Raw genomic sequence first — 19,928 nt, 5'->3', positions numbered from 1 at the left:
GATGCTCGAGTGAATAGAAACTGTTACCTTTCTTGAGTATCTAAGTGGGTATTATTATATTCTATATGGAAGTCTGTATGTTTGTCCCACAGGAAACCCATAGACGTAGCAATTTGAAAATGCTAAGTGACGGTCCAGCCATTGCCGACAAAATCTCTCCGATCTCAACTCCACTACAAGAGACAGACTAAATCAGAGACAATGCCACGTACCAGTCCCTGCCACCCCGACTCACTATTGCAATACAGTACTTGATAGAATGCTGATATACTACTATTAGTATAGATAGTATGCTCCATATACTTTGCAATTTTTCTGCATTATCCATCTGCTCTTGGACTTATCTTAGCGATACATGAATCATAAGCGAGGGGAAACAGTGACGTCAGAATATAGCCAAAGAGATAAATTGACGACAGCAAAAAATGTTCAGGCCAGGAACAAACTGTATTCTTCATTGTTCGACCTGGAAATTCAAGTCCTGGAATGTTTCCGCCGATCCTGAATGCTATACTCTGAGTTCGATGGTAGAAGATATCAATTGTATTGATGGATTAAGGAGTAGTTAGTGTTGGTATTTATACATCTGATCCTGAAGACTTGACAGCTTAAAGTTAACCTTCTCTACTGTAAAGTCTCTCTTGAGTCAGGAAATGAACATTTCCAAACTCTGTGTTATGAGGGTTGACGAGAAGTTCTTATTACGATTGACGTATCGGACTTCGACACATCTGAGTTGAAAGTAGTTTGAGAAGTAAAAGTAAATATGGCTCATCACTCTTGTACCATCCAAAAGCCCACTTACATCGAATGAAGCTAAAGAGGAAACGAGAGGGGGGATATCTTCTAACTTAATCGACCCCACATCACAACAAAAGTGAACGCCACGCGCTTATATATTCACTTATCAACATCCACAATTTCTTCTGAAGAACTTCTCACCAATATAAAAAACGGCTATCAATCAAAGATACTAAGCGAACAATCCATGAGCAGAACTAAATCGCCAAAATGTGCCTGTATTCGCTAGCAAAAAAATAGAGCATAGAGATATGTTGAGTTGAGATACATGGCATTATGTACTAGCTCCCGTGTACAAGCTTGATATACTTACATATCACTCAATTCTTGAACACAGAAGAGATGAGGAAAGTCATCAACAACGACTATTTGCATCCTCGGCGACAGTCAAAACGTGAATACTTCATCAATCTCTATTTGAATACTGTCACTACATAGAAACTCGTTTCAAGTGCATCAAATCTGCACAGAGAACTGACGACAAACCCTAAGATTACCAAGCAAAGGTATCGTCGGTAAAGCTCAGAAGTTCCCAATTGTCTTAATAATGTTGTAGTTCGTGTAACAGCCTCTTTCTCTGCAGGAAATAAAGGATGATCCTAGATCTTTTATGCTTTACAATTGCTCCGCTATCAAGGAGTGAACCGAGCAGAGATCACTGAGAACTTTTTTCGCAAGGCGAGAAACAAGGGGAGAGTAGGAAGTAACGTGATGTGATGTGGTGGCCAGCACACGAAGCGAGAAGATCAGGGAGACACAAGACACTTACTTTCATCACCCATCCTCGATCTCGATTCAGGTACCAATATAGATGACTACCATTAGCAAGACATTAATTCACTCACAGACTAAATCTCAGACACCTGCGAATCACCCTCGAGAAGTTGTCACAGGCGAATGTAGCACACGCACACACGCACCCTTCCAAAACCACAACCAAAAACAACTACACTTAGAAGCGTAACACTCGCATAACAGTTCGACTGAGAAATGGAGTCAATACGCCCCCACTGCACTGACAGCATCCCCAACTATCAGTTCCCCATAGATTCTCCCATCTCGCACGACAGAAGCAGAAGAAAATAATGACAAAGATGTGACCACGATTACCTACCATACCACACCATACCATCTCATCTCAACCAAATCACACATATGAACAGCAAAAAGCAAGCGACAACAAAAAACTTAACAAAAACTAATTTCATCTCATTTCATTGCAGCCCCCAGAAGCACCCCGCAAACTCCCCAAATCCAAGTCCAAATCCATGCTAGGTGGGGCTAGATATCTCCCATGAGATCACCTCCTTCCTTCTCAAAGACTAACATTCATACTACAAAGAACCACCATCACAATTTCACCCCAGCTCATGACCTCCACCCCCAAAGAATCCTCTAAATCAAAAGAAGAGATCTAGGAAAAGTATCGTTTAGTGAGTGAGAGAACCATGTATGGGATTGTCGAGTAGTAGGCATACTTGATTAACACACTCGACACAGTGCAGAGGATCCTTTCATCTTTGACCAACCAGTATCCATTTCCCCCTGTTTGTCACCAGGGGACAAGTAGACGAGAGGAACATATGATAATATACTATCCTCTATTGTTTGCAGATCATTCTTTCACAACTGGGTCAACAGTCACATGAAATAAAAAGCACAAAAAATCATTAGACATATATTGAAGACCATAATTTTCATTCACTTCCCCCATTTCCCCACTTCCTTCCACTTTTACATCCACAAAAGATCTCTTTCGCTTCGCTAGCGATTTCATATGCAAACATCAAATCGCAAGCTACTGAATGCTATGCTGCCGTACTTTCTGACTCTTTCTCTCTCCGCCAAAAGGATTTCCTGCTCAGCAAGTCGATCCAATCCAGAATAAAAGATCTAAAGAGTAATCATCCAACCATCACATGATTCTATGTGAATCTTGCCTTGCAAACACTTGCGCCATTCCTAACACAAAAATCCACATAGTACGCCCCTTCAAACGCCAACCAACCAATATCCATCGATTCCGGGTATGAAGTGAGGTTTCGATTCCTCGATTGCCTTTACCTGCCTGCCAGCCGTATTGACCAAGACAAGGCAAGCTCAAATATCTTCGCTCAAAAAGGACTATTTCAATAAAAGTCGCATAAAAAAAAAAGAAAAAGGGAATAAAGAAAAAGTGACAAGAAAGAAAAAGAAAAACCCAATGTCATAGTCGTCCCAGTGTACACTCCGTCCAAAACAACCTTGATCCAATTCCGAGATATACAATCAGATGTCTTGAAGTTATATGCCGCTTTTTTATCCACAATTTTTTTGTTGGTTTAATCTATTGTCATTCGATTCGTTTGTTTGTGAGAATTATTGAGATCCGGTAATTCAGTCATGTGATCAATCTTCTCCTCTTCACTACCGATCTTGCGTTTTCTCAAATGCGGCTTTAGACCTTTGTTGAAGTTTGCCGTACATAACGAAGCGTTTACGATTGTGAGGATAATCAAGATGATTGTGATGACGGCGAAACTGGTCAAGTTTTTACGAACTGGCAGATAGTCTGCAGCTCTGGCCGGTTGGTACATTCGAGCCAGTTTGAAGATGAAGTAAGCCAGACCACAATGGAAGATGAAGATGGCTGAGAGCATTCCTGATTTGTTTTCACGTCGAGTCCAGAAGGCGGCCATGAACAAAATGAAGATGGTAACGGGAATGGCGGCTATTGTCAAACCGAATTCGAAATCTTGTACGTGTGTAACGATAACTAGAAATTGAACTGTGAATCCCAAGAAGAAGAAGAAATCGAATTTCAACAGGGCAATGTAAATCTGAATTTGTCAGTATTTGCGTAATCGAAGTAGCAACATCGTTTGACTTACTTGGTAGGTCAAGAATCTGCGCTTCATACGCAAATCAGCGCTAATATGCTTGTAAATCGTCCAGGCAAATTCGTCATAAAGTTTCCAGGCTATGAACGACATCAATATGGAGAAGAAAGCGATGATACATGGAACTGCGACCAAAAACCCTTGCACATCCGGCCAGACATCTGCGTCCTTATCCACATAACCAAGCAGGCCTAAAGATTCAATCGCTGTTTGAATTTGATCGTATTGAATGGAGGCATATATTAGCATTCCGCCATTGTACATGCAAAGACCGATAACCTGAATTGTGTTTTTGAGTCGTAAAGAATCGTATACTAGAACAACTTGATAAAGGAAACCGAAAATGAATAGAGTAAGGTAGGTTGGAATTGTTTTATCGAGAGCTATTTGTTCTTTGCCTTCGACCAGACTGGTTTGGAATTTTGCGAACACATATCTAGGGATCAATGTTAGTAAATGAAACCGAAACAGCGACGTCGAATTCTTTCCCCGTTGTTGGAAGACTTACGATTCGATTGCTAGAACTGTAGCGGCTTGTACAGTTGCGGCAATCATGAAGGCCCATGTCCATGGGGTATTTGGGAGATACATCTTCTCTTTTCTTGCTGCTGATATCGCGTTGGGTCCTGATGCGAGTCCTTCACGATGGAAATAACCTCCAGCGTCCTGTTCATATGGTCCCTGACCAAGAGAAAGCAGGGACTTTCGAGAGTCTTTGCTGAAAGCCACTTCGGCGGTGTTTAAGGCTCCTTAACAGGAGCCAAGGAGCGAATGACTTAAATCTGTCGTGGAATGAAAAAAGAGGACGGATAGTTTGCGAAAAGGTTGGATCAATTCATGCACTGCGAGCGGGGGTCTCAGCAGAAGAGAATATTGGATGTCGATGGAGACTGGGGATATGCTAGTCTATCAAATGGATGGATAGGCCAAAAAAAATAAAAAAAATGAATCAACGGCTGTCTGTTGTGTTTGGTTCGTTATGTGTATGAATAAGGTGTGACCCAATGGTGAAACGTCAAGAGTGTGGCGTTGAGATCTTTTAGAGGTGGGTTTGGAAGTCAGTAGGGATTCTAGAAACGATCGCGGGTGACCAAAAAGTGAAGGTCGTATAAGGAAGTCGATCAATCGAAGGAAGGGTGAGCGAGTGAACGAGTGTGAATTGTAGGAGTTTATTGGCAAAGGGTGCGATTGGAGGTCGAATAACGAAGGATTCCCTTTTTTTTCTTCTCTCTCCTCTTGAATATGAATTTAGGGTTTGCGGAAGGTCGGATGGATTTGTTGGAGGGTGGAGAGGTGGATGTGGATGTGGATGTGGATGTGGATGTGGATGTGGATGGGAGGGATGAGGAAGAGCGTATAGAATGATGGAGGGATTGAAGGGAGAGAGAGAGAGAGAGAGAGAGGGTGAGGTTTCGGTAGATAGGTAAAGAGAGAGAGATAGATAGATAGATAGGATGTTGTGATAGGATAGGATACGTCGTATAGAAGAGAGGAGGTCTGAGTGAATGGGCGTGATTTTTTTTCCCTCTCGAGTATTGTTGTTGTATTTGGAGATTGAAGGGATGAAAACGCTAGCTGGGTAGGAGGCAGGAGGTAAAAGGCAGGAGGAGGTAGGGTAGGGTAGGGTAGGGTAGGGTAGAGTAGGGTAGAGTAGAGTAGAGTAGAGTAGAGTAGAGTAGAGTAGAGTAGAGTTAGAGTAGTATGGATAGTATCGGATCGTGTCGTATCGTACCCGTATGGGAATTCCTTAAAAGGTTGAAATGAATTAATTGACTTGATTTCCGATTTTCGTTCTTCGATTTCCGATTCCTTAATTCTTAATTCTTAATCCTTATTTCATATTTCTTCTTATTTATTGATTAACTTTGTGGTACTCGTAAGTGTAAGTAGGCAAGTAACCTGGAAGTACTCGTACCCCGTTCGTACTGTCCAGGAGGTATGGAATATGGAATATGGAATATGGAATATGGAATATGGAATATGGAATATGAGAAATGGGAAAATGAAAAATAAAAACTGATAGTGAACAATGAACAATCAATGTCAATTTACTTATTACATCCTGAACGGGGTATCAGCTGGGGCATCTACAGTACAATAAGATGATTAAAATGGGCTTAACCTGGGCTTAACCTGGCCTTGGGTCAGCTACTAACCACGAATCACGCTGAAACTTTCAGGGACTTGGCGCTATATTCTTTCCAACCTAGTGACCCAAACGTTGCAACTTGCATACAAAACCCACAAATCCCCCCCATTCTTAGGAAATTACTTTATTCACATCTATATAACTGATTTCAGATTCCCATCCATTCATCCATTCATCCATCCATCCATCTATTCTTCACCAGCCCCAAAACATTAAGCAATGAAGTCATCATCATCATCATCATCATCATCATCATCAATTCATACAATATTGCTTCTATAGAATGGCTGCTGCGTGTAGGTATTGTTCAATCCTGGAGAACTGGGCGCAGTCGTGGGATGGGATGGAGTGAGGCTCAGCGATATGCGATAGATGAAAATATGGCTGGCGACTCTCGGAAACTGCGGCATAATTAATGAATGAATACACTGGTACATGTCATGTACCTAGGTATGTATGTAAGAAATTGGTGGCATAGCATACCTGGTATTAGCATAGCTGTACCACCTCAAGAGTGGATTGATTAACGTGATCATGACATGACATTCTTAATGTTGGTGTTCATGTATGTCGTTTTCTATTTTCATCTCGGTTTCCATCTCTACGAATCGTTGTTTACATCTGATCTATGTTTCGCAGCATGATGCATATGAGAAGGATTGGATGTGCATGACAGCAAAGTCAATACGAACGTGAACTCTGCACCTCCTAGTCTTCTTCTTGTTGTGATGAACTTTATTATATGGATCTCGTTTTAATCAAGAGATGAACTTTACAATTAATCTGATACATCAATAACAAATGTCGGAGTGATGATACTCCAAGACTGAGTTTGGATGGGAATGGGTGAAAGAACTCAGGTGACCGGATACCATCTAATCATTCTCATTCTTGAGTGAAACCATTTTTCATCTTGGCAATGGTATAGATTTCTTTCGAGACACCACACTTCCACAACACGGAGATAGACAATTCAATGTGATCACACATCGTCAAATTCATTGGTCGACGTTGTTCGTTGTGGAATCAGATCTTCTGTTGACCTCTTTAAAACATGACCAGAACCCTCACTCCCTCCTCTTCAAGACTCTTTTTCTTCTTCTTCTTCAAGTCCCAGCATTAAGCCAAGATCTCAATGAAAAGAAAGTATCCACGAAGGTTTGTGCAATCAAAAATTCCGCCGATCAGGTACCCGAAAGTAACTGAACGATTCTCGTCGCCCCGATGTGCAATGGAGGACTCGTATCGCAACGCCGTTATGCTTGATCAACGGCCATTTCAACAAGGTAAGTATAAGGAGAAAGAGAAGAAGAGAGCCAGAGAATCGAGGGAGGTTGGTATTATATATGAATTGAACGAGGATGGTGAGAGCTAGGCGAAAATCCAGGCATACGTGTATCGTTCCACCAACCAATATATCTTCGAGTGGATATACACGTATTAGGTATAGCACTTGAGAATCTTTTGGTCCCATTCATGGAAATTCTATTACGAATGTGATTCAAATGAGCTGAATAAAGTTAAGTGTATTCCGCCGGTCGGGAGGGTACCAAGATTGCCATGCAACCGTGGATTCTAGACCCTTTGGCTAACTTGACCAAACGATAACTTATAAGGTTAATTCCCGGTGGGCACGTGGTGGGATCAGTGAGGCAGTGTTCTAAGGCTGATTGCAATTGATATCAACGGTCGATCAAGATGGAGAGAGGCTTGAGGGAGGTTGATAATCAAGGTTCTGATGTTGTCTAATGCATGCATGCATGCATGCATATGCTATTTATGCCCTCGTTCTCCACATGAAAGAATCCTGCCTTCCCAGCTTTGCTCCATGCATACATAGATAGATAGTATCGATGTTGGTTGGTTTGGAAGTTATGCTAGAGCAGGCTCAAGGCATACTTTAATCTTTGGAGAGAGGAAAAAAAAAAAAAAAGCTGAAAGAACCCCACTGCTAGGTAAACCACTCCAAAGTCACCAGTTTTTGATATGTTGAATGAATTTCAATTTCACAAGGCCCTTTAAATGTTCGTCATCCCTTAGTAATAAGGCGAGCCTCAGTTTCATGGCCACTCGGGCTATAGGGAGGTTCATCGTTTCACAATCCCAGGTTCATGCGATCATCTCCTAGACCCCGCGATGGACGATGTTATTCACAACCAACTTGACACAAAAGCCATTTAATCACGAAGTCTGCACTACAAATTTGAGGACTGTTGCTACATCGAATACTTATTTGGGTTTGAATCATGATTCATTTACCATAGTTAGAACTTGAAGGACCATTTGATCATTAAATTCGACCCAGGCGAGATGACTTTGATGGGTCACCATTTTGACAGATCGAAGGGATACTACTGTAATCCTTCGTATATTGGCCAACGACTCTCAGAGCACTCCTCGATGTCTCATTCAACTTTTGCCGTAGAGTCTCTTTGATCGTTCAAACCGAAGCATTAAATTGAATAGTATCTCGCCATGAATCCTACTATGCCACCTAAAACCTCCAAGTGCAATGTAAGTATTGGAGTCTCAAATCGAAAAGGCAAAATGAGAACAGGTCGGCGAGGCCCGTTAGAACACCGTCGGTTCGCGAAAGGGGGGGGGGGAGATGTTAGTGGTTCTTTCTCTCAGAGCGTTCGAAGCTGCTTGTTTATAGGGAAGGTGTCAAAGGATTGGAGGAGTTGGTAATAGAGAAACATATATCATTTCACTCCACTAATTTTATATGAACAAAAGTCAATAGCATGCAAATTTAGTTATCTTGTAACCAATCTGATTGTTGACATTGAATCCATATAATCATTCCTTCCCATTCAAATTCTACCTGATCAGCTTTCTCACTCCATCCCCCAGATCACATCTCCCCTCCATTCTGTCAACGGCCCAAGCTCCTTCCCACCAAAATTTCTCGACTTTATCATTTATCACTCCCAATCGTAATCGCGTCACCTCAAGCCTAACCGACCACTTATCACTATCAAACGCGCCTACCAAGCTCAATATCTAACAAACCCAATCAACCTACAAAACATTCAATCTTGTCGCAAACACTTAAAATGGATATTGATAATGATGATGAGGTATTGAGGACACTCGCACATGGTCAATCTATTGATTAGTATGTTTTGCGCATACTTACGATCGCCAGAAATGCGAAGTATCATGGACTCCACACTGACATTTGGGTTATAGCTCGACATGGCCGAGTTTACTTGAAAGGTTGATGACCAGATTGGAAAAGGTATGCTTTGATTTGAATTCCTCTTTAGCAATTCTATATTATGCGTCGAAAGCTAACTTACAATTCTAGATTGTCATCACCGATTTCCAAATTCCCAAACCTCCAACACACCCTCGCCCCTCCTCGCCTTCACTCTCCCCCAAACGCGATACCAATACCGAAGACCCCTTTACTACCTCCCAACCGTCGTTAGAATCTCTTCCACCAATCTGCTATAAGCAACTTCTCGATATCCAAAATACATTGAACAAGCAATTTCCAACTCACCCACCTCATACAATTCAACGTCTATCCGAACTTCTCCTAAATCCCACTCAACACCACCGCTCTCTTCCCTCTTACCTCCACGCCCTTGATCGCGTCGTCCATGTCACATCACCCATCACCTCATTCCCTCTCCCACCTGCCGTCCCAGACCCAAGAGTTTCTTTCTCTGTCCTCAGTAATGGAACCACTCCCTCCGTTGACCCTCTTAGCATTACCTGGAGTAAGCCGACAACTGGAACCGCTCCAGTGAATGGAGGACTAGGTAGTGATGAAGCACTAGGAGGTGCATTGTTGACTCCCATAAGTTGGTTGAATAAGCGGGAATCGAGCCTCTCACACACAGGCTCAAATGGCACAAATTCTGGAGGCGGCTCACCTCGTGGGGAGGTACGAACAGAGAGTACCGAAACAATTGATGGACCGAACGGACCGGGTGGTGTTGAGACAGTTTCTGTATCCGTAAACGGTATTTCATCAGTTGGTTCTCATGCAATGATGTCGCTACTTTCTTCATCGCCATCTAGTTCTGGAGAACAAGGCTTGAGAGCAGAAGGTGGAGTTACTCAGGGAGAATTATTACGTCAGGAACAGAAAGCTGGAGTGGTTCCAGCATCGCAATTAAGAATCCAGAGAGAACCCGAGAGAGAAGAACGGACGGGGAAAGGGGATGAAAGTGGAATGGGAGAAGACGATGAGATGCCACATGCACGGGGCCCAGAGGAAATTGGAATGGAAGACATGGGGCCTCAAGAACCGGGAAAAGTGCCAATGACTGGGGGCGGGATTGATGTTGAGGCTGCTGTGGGAAGGAGGCCGGATTTTACGGAGGAGAAGGAAGAGGAGAAAGGAAAGGAAGGAGAAGATGGGAAACCGAGCGCAAAGGAGAGTGAAGATGCAGACGGAGATGCGAACATGAAGATTGAGGCTAAGGATGACGATGACCAATCGACTACATCGAAAAGAGCAGCAGAAGATGATATTGGAAGTGAAGCTGGGGAAAAGAGGGTTAAAGAGGAGATGGATTTTGAACCACAAGCAGACTCTGAGATCAAACCAGACGATGCCAAGGAAAATGTAGTACGAGGAGAGGAAGATACCAAGATGGAAACCGACTCAGAAACAGAAGCGAAGGCGGATCATGTAGATGAAAATGCAAAGGCAGAACCTGCTAAGGGGGAAACTTAAGAAGATGTGTTGATGAGGTTACAACCAACCCAAAGGATACCAGAGAGTGAAGAGAGCGGATAGATTTGAACAAAGTAGTGTGAAATTTCAAATTGATGATACTGTAGCTAGCTATCACGATGAGAAGGATAAATATAATGGGTTGAGTAAGAAATGACATATTAGAAAGTGCAGGAATGAAATGTAAATGTGTTGGTATTAGTGATGAACCTGACCTCCCTCCTCGTCATTTCTCGCTAATCGCCTCGAAGCATACTTCAGATTTCACTTCACTTCACTCTGCTTGAAATCACTCGAACCTTCCCCCTCGGTCTTCTCTTCACCCTTCCCACTTGCTTTTACTTCACATCTCAGACTTCAGACTTCAGATTTCACACCTCACAACCCGGCTCTCTCTCCTCGTGAGACCTCTATCTTCATCCTCACCGTTACAGGACAGGAATGACAACATACTTTTGTTGTACTTTGTAAGTTTTGCCATGCATGATGGTCTAGATTTTTCAAACCTTGTCCCCCTTTTTAACACGATTGAGATTGAGACTCGACTCTCGATTTCAGATCAAGAATATAGATGGTGATATCTTTCATTCATTCTTCTATTCCAATGTAGAGTAGATGGTTTATGCTAATGTGTGGAGATTCCTCTCCGCGGTTCATTGCTATTCCATTGCTTGCACAGCCTGAGAAAGACACTTCAACAATCGTAATATGTATGTGTGTGTCCCATAACCCATATCCCTTAAGCGCCTTGTTCCGCCCCGTCCCATCCCGTTCTTTAATGCCATATCCTAACATATGCCAACCAAACTAACCTTTCAGCCGTCCATATACAACCCAAAACCAACGCCTGCCATAAACATAAACATTACTTCTCTTCATCAAAATCCCTTCCCCATTCCCACTTCCACCCCTTACCCTACAAGTAGATCTGCCTTGCCTCCTTCATCTGACTCTCAACTGGACAATATGGACACTTGAATCTCCCACCCTTACTCAATTTCTGCAAACTTTCCTTCGCAACCACATGACCACAAGGTAACATCATTGGCGGATTAGATTCATTCGTTTGCTCCTTGCTCACTGGACATACGAAAATTGGATGGAATATCATGCTTCTCGGTAACGGTATCTCTACCGCAAGTTCTGTATCCGTTGTCCAATTCGTACGTTTTGTTCTTTGGATCGTAGCGAGCTTTATGAGGGTAGGGAGAGCGATGGCCCCGGCTGTTGCAGCGAGATAAAGCGGAGATTCGGCTGAGAGGCCAAGAAGTGAACAGAATTCGCGGGTGAAGGAGGTGCAGACGTCAGACCAGGAGCTGGAGGTGTTGAAAGTTTGTTGATAAGGGGATCTTTGAAGGTTAGATTCGAACACCATGGCCGTGATAAGTTGCTGAATTTCTTTGAGGAACCGGCTTTGAAATCGAGGAAAGTAATCACGAGCATATTGAAGTGCACCCGGTAGACCATTGTTTTCATCATCTGGGAGACCGTTTGTCTCGGGACCAAGAAACAACCAAACAAATTGGAGTTTGCTGAGTTCGAATTCGAGATTACTGCCTCGAGTTTCGAGTTCCCTGCTGTTCTTTCGTGCCCATTCTATTGCTGGATGAAGATTTCGCTCTTTGAGCTGGTGTAATATATTATACATGGTTTCAAATTCACCTTGGAGTCCTACGTCCACAGTCTCGTCCTCTGGCGCAAGCAAGTTTGAATCTGCTCCTGGACCCGAGCTATTCTTTTTCATGTTTTGTAACTCTTCGTAGAATGTTGATGCTACTCCGAATTGTCCTTCGCGTAAAAGGTGCATGGTGATAGCTCGATTTACGAGTTCGGTGTGATTTGCAAGAGCATCGATTTCGTTAAGTAATGTTTGTTTTGGCAGATTCTAAAGAAGTAATGGTCAGCTCAAGGTTTACATTACATGTAAGACCATAAGCATGCATCACTCACCGAGTTTACTGCTTTGCCGTAGGTACCATGTGCTTTATGGATTTTTTTAATATCATCATTAACTTTCTCAAAACCATTCTTCAATGGGTGCTGGAGTTTGGTTAAAGTTATGGAAGCGAATTGAGGTTCTAGATGAAGGGAACCGTTCAGTGATTATACATCATTATCAAAAAGCAAGCCGGGATGGAAATAGGGACATTCAATGTTTTCAGGTCTTGATGTCCCTGAGTTCCGCCGCCGACTTGCTTCTTCGGGGATTCAGGATATATATACCTGATTCAATAGCATCTCGTGCTTTTTCCAGTTGCTGTATGATCTTATCCACATCTTCAATACTCTGATCAAAGCTGGAATCCCTCTGCAGCTTAATGATCTCCTTCTCAAGAACATCCATAGCGATTCACCCCGCCTTGGTCTTTCGAATATGGGTATGTAATTTTATCGATGTCGCTTGAAATGCTAGATGGAAGTCGAGTGTGAGAAGTCTGTAGTGTATTGTATATGATAGTGGGAAATGTATACGTAGACTCGGTGGTGTCAGTGTCGTACTATGGTAAATGCTATTGATCTGGAAACAGCTCGTCGTGTGTACGATATGTACGATATGATTGTCAGTTAACTTTGGCGGGTCTTCATCGGATTTGATACCTTTTCTAGTTACAGGTGAACCCTGGAGAAATGATGATTTGTTAGGGTAGCTACAGGTGAATTTTACCCACTTATAGAAGGTGTTCAGGGATGATGAACACTTAGAGACCTAGGATGATGACTTTATTCCTTATTCATTAATGACCTTGTTTCGCTTTCTCCCTTGTACTGCTGAATCACAAATCATAAATCACAAATCACATGCGCAAGTCTTTGAATGAACCGGGAATGGAATGAACGGCAAAAGCACAAAAATCCCGAATTCTCTAGATGATTAATGCAACTCAAAGTTATGTGACTTCAGAACCAAAAAAAACAAAAAAAGATGGACATCTATTCTTGATCATATGAAACATACTAGGTAGGTAGGTATATTGAGTGAAATTCCTTATATATATCATTTAACGTCCGTCTCTTGGGAAGAAAGATAAATGCAATGAAGGTTTTCCCTTCCGACATCGACGTCACATCAAAGGACCCCAGTAACGGTTACCGCAGCACAGCGCAGAGCCTACTAGTTAGTGAATTGAGGGACCCAAAGGACAGAAGGGTGATAAAGGCATAAAGGGGAATAATATGTCTTTTCGTTTCTCTATTCCTCATGCATATGATCCAAATATGAATAGAGAGGATCTTTTGACCCTTTCCAGAACGACTTCTCATTCTTATAAAAGTGGTTCAACCTCTCAAGCAAAACAGAACGGTAATGCCAATGGCGCAACGAACACATCAAATGGCAACAAACTAGAACATGCGAAGCAGCCTTATGTATTCGCTGATCCAGTTGCTTTCAGGCATGAAAAAATCTCAACATCAATTACAGGAATAGTTACTAATGCGTGAGTTCTAACAGATATCTCGAAGAGGACAGCGCAACGGGAGTGATAGAACGTCACGGAGAACTTAGGGGCTACGAAATCTATCTTGTTGAGCAATGGGCATGTTCGAGGGTCCATCCTACGTTCGTTATAACGACCTATACGGGAGATGACAGGCATAGGATTCAAGTAGGCGTGCTGGGGATACCTGCAGATAAGGAGACATGGAATCCGAGACTTCGAGTTTATTTCAACGCCATTTCCCAATATCACGCCAGACCCAAGGACACGCCTTTGGGAACATTGATGGTGACAAATCTGAGCAGTTTTCCTTCTGGCCTAAATGTCATTCCTGTGCCGAATGGAGATGTAAGGAAGCATAGGGAAGATTTCATTGTCAACGAGAATTTGAAGAGGTTAGGATGTTCTGGACGATCTGGCATGAGTCTTCAAGCCCCGGCCGCTGCTACACAAGCCAAATTCTTCCAATTATACAGGACGAGCGATCGAATACCTCTCTATGGCGCTGTCATCGAATTAGTGAAACTTTGTCAAGTCGCCCTAATGATATTCGGGAAATTAGAACAGGAGTATGCGGACGGCTGTCTTTGCGACGTTACGGAGAGAGCGATAAATGATTGGTGGACCGAGATTGGATCCGAATACTATAATATTGAACCCTCCGATGGAATCTTGGGTCCGACTACTGTGGCCGCACTCCTTGGGTTACTCATGGGTGCTAGAAATCGACTCAATTACTATGGAGCCCCGGTGGCGAAGGACGCATTTGATGTTGTTAGTCTCAAGCGTGGTATTGCTTATTTTCAAAAGTCCCAGAAGATGGAGCGTACTAGGAGATTGGATAGGCACACTTTACAGCGGTTGCATCAAAGTACTGCGAAAGGTGCTGCGGGAGAAGGCTGGGCAGTTCCAAAAGCAGTCAAATCGACCCTTGCAGAAGTTAGCGGGAAGAGTGGTGAAATGGTTATGGGAATGGTTGGTCGTGATAAGTCTGGTATTGCTGACATTGAAACCTGGGATTTAGAGCGCTTCATAAGTTTGATACATGGAGCAAGATCCAAATGGCTATGGTATGGAAAATCAAGACGGACAGGTGCCGATGATCATGGAAAATCAGAGCCCGCTGCGGCTCACATGTCATTCACGAAGGATGACCATGGCGGGTACATGTGGTCTCACAGCAGAGCTGATTCAATGCCACCAGAGGATGATGTAGATATCCGCAAGAAAGAAGTCTCCGATGAAATATACTCCGCACAGCCGCCAGGATCGGCCACGAGCATGTTAGAAACACCAAACGATCGGGAAATCCAACTCCATAAAGCTGTTTTCAAGAAAGCTACAGGCAAAATGAGTGAGGCCAAGCAAGGCTTTGGACGAATCAAGGATGCTGTTGGTCTACGCGGTCATACCAGTAAACAATCGAAAGACGAAATTCGTGAATTCGATGAAAACGGTGGTTATTTTAGCCCGGGACATCTGACTGCAACACCTCATGGAATGGGCACACCATCTAGCCCGACAATCAATAAAGCATTTAGTTGGAAAGCCAAACCAGGAGAATATGAAAATGGATTTCCAAAAAGTAAAGACTTTGTAAATGGATTAGCGCAAGCTGGGCTACGCGAAAGTGATAGCGAATCACCTCCTGGCAATTCCAAGACGAGCTTACCAGGTGTCACCCAAGTTTTAACTGCTTCACAATTGGAAGAAAGGAAAGCCGCGGAAGCCGAAGAACAATGGCAGGCACAGGCGCAAGAGATTCGTCGTGAACTTGTCGCAAAGGAGCCTTCAATTTCAGGGTCCATTTGTGGTGAGGGTGACCTTGAAGGCCCAGTTCTAGAAGCAGAACGTAGTGATAATCATAATTTTGTGGCGATACTTCATCGTCGGCATAGTGTTTCCGATACATCCCAGTTTAGGAGACCTCGTTTCGAAGATCAATTACAGCGTCATGTGTCTTTCAGTGACGCCGAAGACGCTGTTCTAACTTGGGAACCTGTTAGTATTACTGACAAGTTTGACGAATCAGATGACTGGCTCGCTTTACAAAATCACAAATTACTCAACGAGGATTATAAACGAATATACGAGAAGATATTGGACCTTCAAAATAATCTATGCCCATGGGTACAAAGGAAAATTGACGGGATCAACCATTTAGACGATCAAGCTGCTCTTGATCAGGAAAGGTTTCAGGAGTTACACATACAGTTGAGCGAAGAATACCAAGATTTAAGGAATAATACACAGGATTTCCTTGGTGAAGAACGATCACATGTTACAGAAACTCTCAAGGATATTGAAGTCCTTGGGGCCAAACTTGAGTACGAGCTCAATTCTCTTGTGTCGAAGGTGCAGGATGTAGAGGATGGAGTATCTGAATTCGAAAGACAGGTAGATGATCTGGAGGCAAGAGCAGACGAACTGGAAAACATTTTTAGAAAGGAAAGTTGGGCTCATTGGCTTGTTCGCTCTATTACGGGAATTGGTACTGGACCGAATATTCTGGCACCAAGGAATCCTTGAATTTTATATCAATCTTGTTGATCCGAGGAGATTCGTTTAGCAGGCGTTTTGGGAATACCCATCAAGCATTTATATTCACCTGAGCATGGTAGTATGGATTGGAGTTTTAGAAATGGGGGCAGTGGACTTAAAAAGCCACCTTGTGTGATCCTTATATCACATTCTATTGTACAATATTAACATCAATGAGCTTATCATCACCCATAAATATTCTTCATAGCCTCGACGTATCCTGGTGGAGTCCTTTTCGTGCCTGCCTTTTTATCATCATGTCATCTTTGCATCATTTGTTTACTCAAATGAACCGGCTCAATAACACACAACTTCCTCCAACCTTTCTTCATAGATATCTTTAAATTTACATTCCAAATCCACCACCTCCGAACCCTCCGCCACCAGCTCCCTTGGCTGCGGCCTCAGCTTGTAATAACTCGGAAATCTTCATTTGGACGTCGAAAAATTTGGATGCGCAGCGGTCGATACAGACGCCTTCGCCTTTATTGAGTTCTCCCTCGCGGTAATCTTTGGGAATGCACTTTTTGATGCAGGATTGACTGAGTCTAGAGGCGAAATGATTAGCATGGGTCTAAATCGTGAAGGTATTCCAAGTAAAAATGAAGCCATTCCTAGCTTCTGGGGCACCGACGCTTCGCTACCCCTCCATGAGCAACTGCCGTGAAGGTAGATTGTTTGAGTATGGAATATAGCTATATAGGGCCGAGTGCAACGAGTTATGGAATTTGGGGGCCTGCCCCAAATGACAAATGAATTCATTGACAACGTACTTGTTGAACATATCAGTAATCAAATCCATCTCTTGCTCAGCAGCAGCGATTTTCTCCTGCGAGGATGGTTGAGGACGACCCATTCCGAACATCGACATGATTGCGGTATTTTATGTGTGTGAAGTTGGAAGATATATGATTCGTATACGAGAGGAATGTATTAGTATCAAATAGATTTGGGCTTCTTTGGTTTGATATCTGCGATTCAATCCTAGGTGGATGAACTTTGAAGGGAAAGCTCAACTAGCGTCGGTAAATCATTGTTCCGGAGATACACATTTTTTGGAAGATAAAACTCGAAGTTGAGGTTACAATAATTCCATCAACTTCTTCGTCAACAGTAACACTCTCTTGTTCACCAACAATTGGTCTGAGAGAGTGTAATAATTAATTGGTATGTATAGTATTTCTTTTTTGCTCTATTGCTCAATCTCACCATGAGTTTATATGATGATTTCCATATAACATTAGAACCGTTGCGACTGACACCCTTCTTCGGGAGAGTGGTTGATCTCACATCGATCCGTTGTCTGAAAAAACTCAACTTTTATATCTTCATTTGATTTCACTTTGTTTTTCGTTGGATATAAGCTAATTGAGTCGCTTTAAAGAATATAGAATGAGTTCTCTTACTGGTCTTCGGTTTCTTAGACCCTACCTCTATCATGATATTCTTCCGGTAAAGCCAGCTGCATATGCTCGACTCTTTTCTACACATTACTCTTTACGCAATGAGAGGTGGAAGAGACTCGACTGCGAGACAGAACAGAGCATTAATATTCGTAGGGTAAAGTTGAAGGAAAGTTTAGATCCCACCGAAACTAGGATTAAAAAACTTCAGGTAGCTGGCGCTCTTCATTATCCTAGAATTCAAAAGGTTGGTAAAATCGCATCGGTGAAAAGTTGTCTTGAGAAATGTGCGGAAATGTTACCAGGTGTGGATAGTGATGAAGCCATTGCTCTTACGTTGCATGGTAAGGAACCGTCTTCGAAGCAGAGAATGAATAGGAGTTGATTTTTTTGTAGGTAGAATTGAAAGTATACGAAAGCTTGGCTCCAAGCTTGTCTTTATAAATATAATAGAAGATGGTTATTCAATCCAATTAGAAGCTGAATCTGGGATGATTCTCAAGAACCAAGATGTCAATGTGCAGTTACCGATTTCCTTCGAAAACTTGACCTACCTGATGCAACGTGGAGATTTTATTTGTGAGTGAAGATTTTATGTGTTCATGTTATTTGTAAATCTAACATATGACAGCTGCAACTGGTTACCCAATTCGAAAAGAAAATGGGTTTTCCACTCTCAAATTGATCGAAATACCTAATGTATTGACTCCAAGTCTGGCGCCAGTACCTCAAAAGTTGGAGGATCCAGAAAGTCGTATTCGAAGTCGACATCTTGATCTTCTTGTCAACAATGATGTTGCTGCTACTTTACGACTTCGATCCAAAATCACACAACATATCCGTGATTTCCTAGTTCAAGACAATTTCCTCGAATTTCAAACACCAATCCTTGCCGACAAGGCTTCAGGTGCCATGGCTCAACCATTCAAAACGAATGCAACGGAGTTCCCCGAAAAACAGTTGGCTCTGAGAATAGCTCCTGAGTTATGGTTGAAACGTTTGGTTATCGGTGGTTTAGATCGAGTCTTCGAGATTGGTCCTGCATTCAGAAATGAAGGTCTTGATGCGATACATAATCCGGAATTCACAACTTGTGAATTTTACAAAGCATACGCTGACCTCGAAGATCTTATTTCCATGACCGAGAAGTTAATCTCAGGCCTCGTAAGGCTTGTTAATGGATTGCGTGATGATCCTCAACAAGTCAAATACATGCCTTTTGCAAATCTTCCACCCTTCGAAGAAGATTTATACACAAAACCCTTTAAACGAATCGAATTCATACCCGCAGTCGAAGCTGCACTTGGGAAAAAGCTACCAGATCTCCAGAAAAATGCCGCCAGAAACGACCTTCTCGAACTCTTTACAAAGCATAGTCTCGAAGTCCCCGAAAACCCAACCCTTCCTCGTCTCCTAGATAAACTTGCATCCCTCTACATCGAACCCCATTGCTCGGAACCAACATTTATCATGCACCATCCTTCCTCCATGGCACCCCTTTCCAAATCATTCCTCGATCCCAAAACCAAGCAGCTTGTCTCCGCGCGCGTGGAACTATTCATTCAGCATCAAGAGATAGCGAATATGTACGAGGAGGAAAATTCACCATTCCAACAAAGATATAAATTCAGTGAACAGTTGAAGTTTAAGGATATAGAGAATCCGGTGGATAAAGTGGATGAAGGATATATCCAAGCGTTGGAAGTCGGATTACCACCTACTGGCGGATGGGGATGCGGAGTAGATAGATTGGTTATGTGGTTGAGTGGTTCGAAGAGAATCAGTGATGTTTTGCCGTTTGGCAATTTGAGGAATGTGGTTAATTTGGGAGCAGTGAGCAAGAGGGAGATATAGATACAGATTCATGGGGGAAATGGATCAAGGCATATCTTGGGCAAAAGTTCATTGAATAGGATGAAACAGGAAGAGATTTGAAGAAAATCCAACTACAATTACCACTCTTTCCCCCTTTCCACCTCTCGTTATGTTCAACCAATTCACATTTCTCACTCTCATGACTTCATA

The 19,928-nt window shown here is 42.7% G+C and overlaps 6 protein-coding genes across 6 annotated transcripts; 3 read left to right on the top strand and 3 right to left on the bottom strand.

Annotated features, from left to right (window-relative positions):
• Nucleotides 1-2,460: 2,460 nt before the first annotated feature.
• EAE97_005882 (uncharacterized protein) lies at nt 2,461-5,019 on the bottom strand. Its single transcript, XM_038876395.1, has 3 exons — nt 4,189-5,019; nt 3,672-4,116; nt 2,461-3,620 (listed from the first exon to the last, which is right to left on the bottom strand). The coding sequence occupies exons 1-3, from the start codon at nt 4,269-4,271 to the stop codon at nt 3,123-3,125; spliced, it is 1,026 nt and encodes a 341-aa protein (XP_038732871.1). The 5' UTR covers nt 4,272-5,019; the 3' UTR covers nt 2,461-3,122.
• A 3,625-nt stretch (nt 5,020-8,644) lies between these two features.
• EAE97_005881 (uncharacterized protein) lies at nt 8,645-10,680 on the top strand. The gene is made up of 3 exons (XM_038876394.1): nt 8,645-8,947; nt 9,022-9,070; nt 9,140-10,680. The coding sequence occupies exons 1-3, from the start codon at nt 8,886-8,888 to the stop codon at nt 10,520-10,522; spliced, it is 1,494 nt and encodes a 497-aa protein (XP_038732870.1). The 5' UTR covers nt 8,645-8,885; the 3' UTR covers nt 10,523-10,680.
• A 758-nt stretch (nt 10,681-11,438) lies between these two features.
• Nucleotides 11,439-12,866, bottom strand: EAE97_005880 (uncharacterized protein; the record flags this gene model as incomplete). The annotated part of the gene is made up of 3 exons (XM_038876393.1): nt 11,439-12,407; nt 12,473-12,600; nt 12,746-12,866. The coding sequence occupies 3 exons, from the start codon at nt 12,864-12,866 to the stop codon at nt 11,439-11,441; spliced, it is 1,218 nt and encodes a 405-aa protein (XP_038732869.1).
• An 830-nt stretch (nt 12,867-13,696) lies between these two features.
• Nucleotides 13,697-16,488, top strand: EAE97_005879 (uncharacterized protein; the record flags this gene model as incomplete). The annotated part of the gene is made up of 2 exons (XM_038876392.1): nt 13,697-13,888; nt 13,987-16,488. 2 exons carry the CDS (start codon nt 13,697-13,699, stop codon nt 16,486-16,488), a joined length of 2,694 nt encoding a protein of 897 aa, XP_038732868.1.
• Nucleotides 16,489-16,846: 358 nt separating this feature from the next.
• Nucleotides 16,847-17,371, bottom strand: EAE97_005878 (uncharacterized protein; the record flags this gene model as incomplete). Its single annotated transcript, XM_038876391.1, has 2 exons — nt 16,847-17,048; nt 17,274-17,371. The coding sequence occupies 2 exons, from the start codon at nt 17,369-17,371 to the stop codon at nt 16,847-16,849; spliced, it is 300 nt and encodes a 99-aa protein (XP_038732867.1).
• Nucleotides 17,372-17,892: 521 nt separating this feature from the next.
• On the top strand, nt 17,893-19,757 carry EAE97_005877 (uncharacterized protein; the record flags this gene model as incomplete). The annotated part of the gene is made up of 3 exons (XM_038876390.1): nt 17,893-18,247; nt 18,300-18,482; nt 18,535-19,757. 3 exons carry the CDS (start codon nt 17,893-17,895, stop codon nt 19,755-19,757), a joined length of 1,761 nt encoding a protein of 586 aa, XP_038732866.1.
• Between the last annotated feature and the right edge of the window lie 171 nt (nt 19,758-19,928).

This window comes from Botrytis byssoidea (genome assembly GCF_014898295.1).
Source record: "Botrytis byssoidea strain MUCL 94 chromosome Unknown BBYS_010, whole genome shotgun sequence".
NCBI lineage: Eukaryota > Fungi > Ascomycota > Leotiomycetes > Helotiales > Sclerotiniaceae > Botrytis > Botrytis byssoidea.
Note: the sequence above shows the minus strand (reverse complement) of the source record. Positions and strands in the feature narration are given on the sequence as shown.

What these genes read in the sequence shown, in the direction of transcription:
- EAE97_005882 (XM_038876395.1), bottom strand. Translation starts at nt 4,271, where the DNA reads ATGTATCTCCCAAATACCCCATGGACATGGGCCTTCATGATTGCCGCA. An exon ending in ACAGTTCTAGCAATCGAATC is followed by an intron (nt 4,117 to 4,188) that starts GTAAGTCTTCCA and finishes ATTGATCCCTAG; the next exon opens with ATATGTGTTCGCAAAATTCC. An exon ending in GCAGATTCTTGACCTACCAA is followed by an intron (nt 3,621 to 3,671) that starts GTAAGTCAAACG and finishes TGACAAATTCAG; the next exon opens with ATTTACATTGCCCTGTTGAA.
- EAE97_005881 (XM_038876394.1), top strand. Translation starts at nt 8,886, where the DNA reads ATGGATATTGATAATGATGATGAGGTATTGAGGACACTCGCACATGGT. An exon ending in CATGGTCAATCTATTGATTA is followed by an intron (nt 8,948 to 9,021) that starts GTATGTTTTGCG and finishes TTTGGGTTATAG; the next exon opens with CTCGACATGGCCGAGTTTAC. An exon ending in TGATGACCAGATTGGAAAAG is followed by an intron (nt 9,071 to 9,139) that starts GTATGCTTTGAT and finishes TTACAATTCTAG; the next exon opens with ATTGTCATCACCGATTTCCA.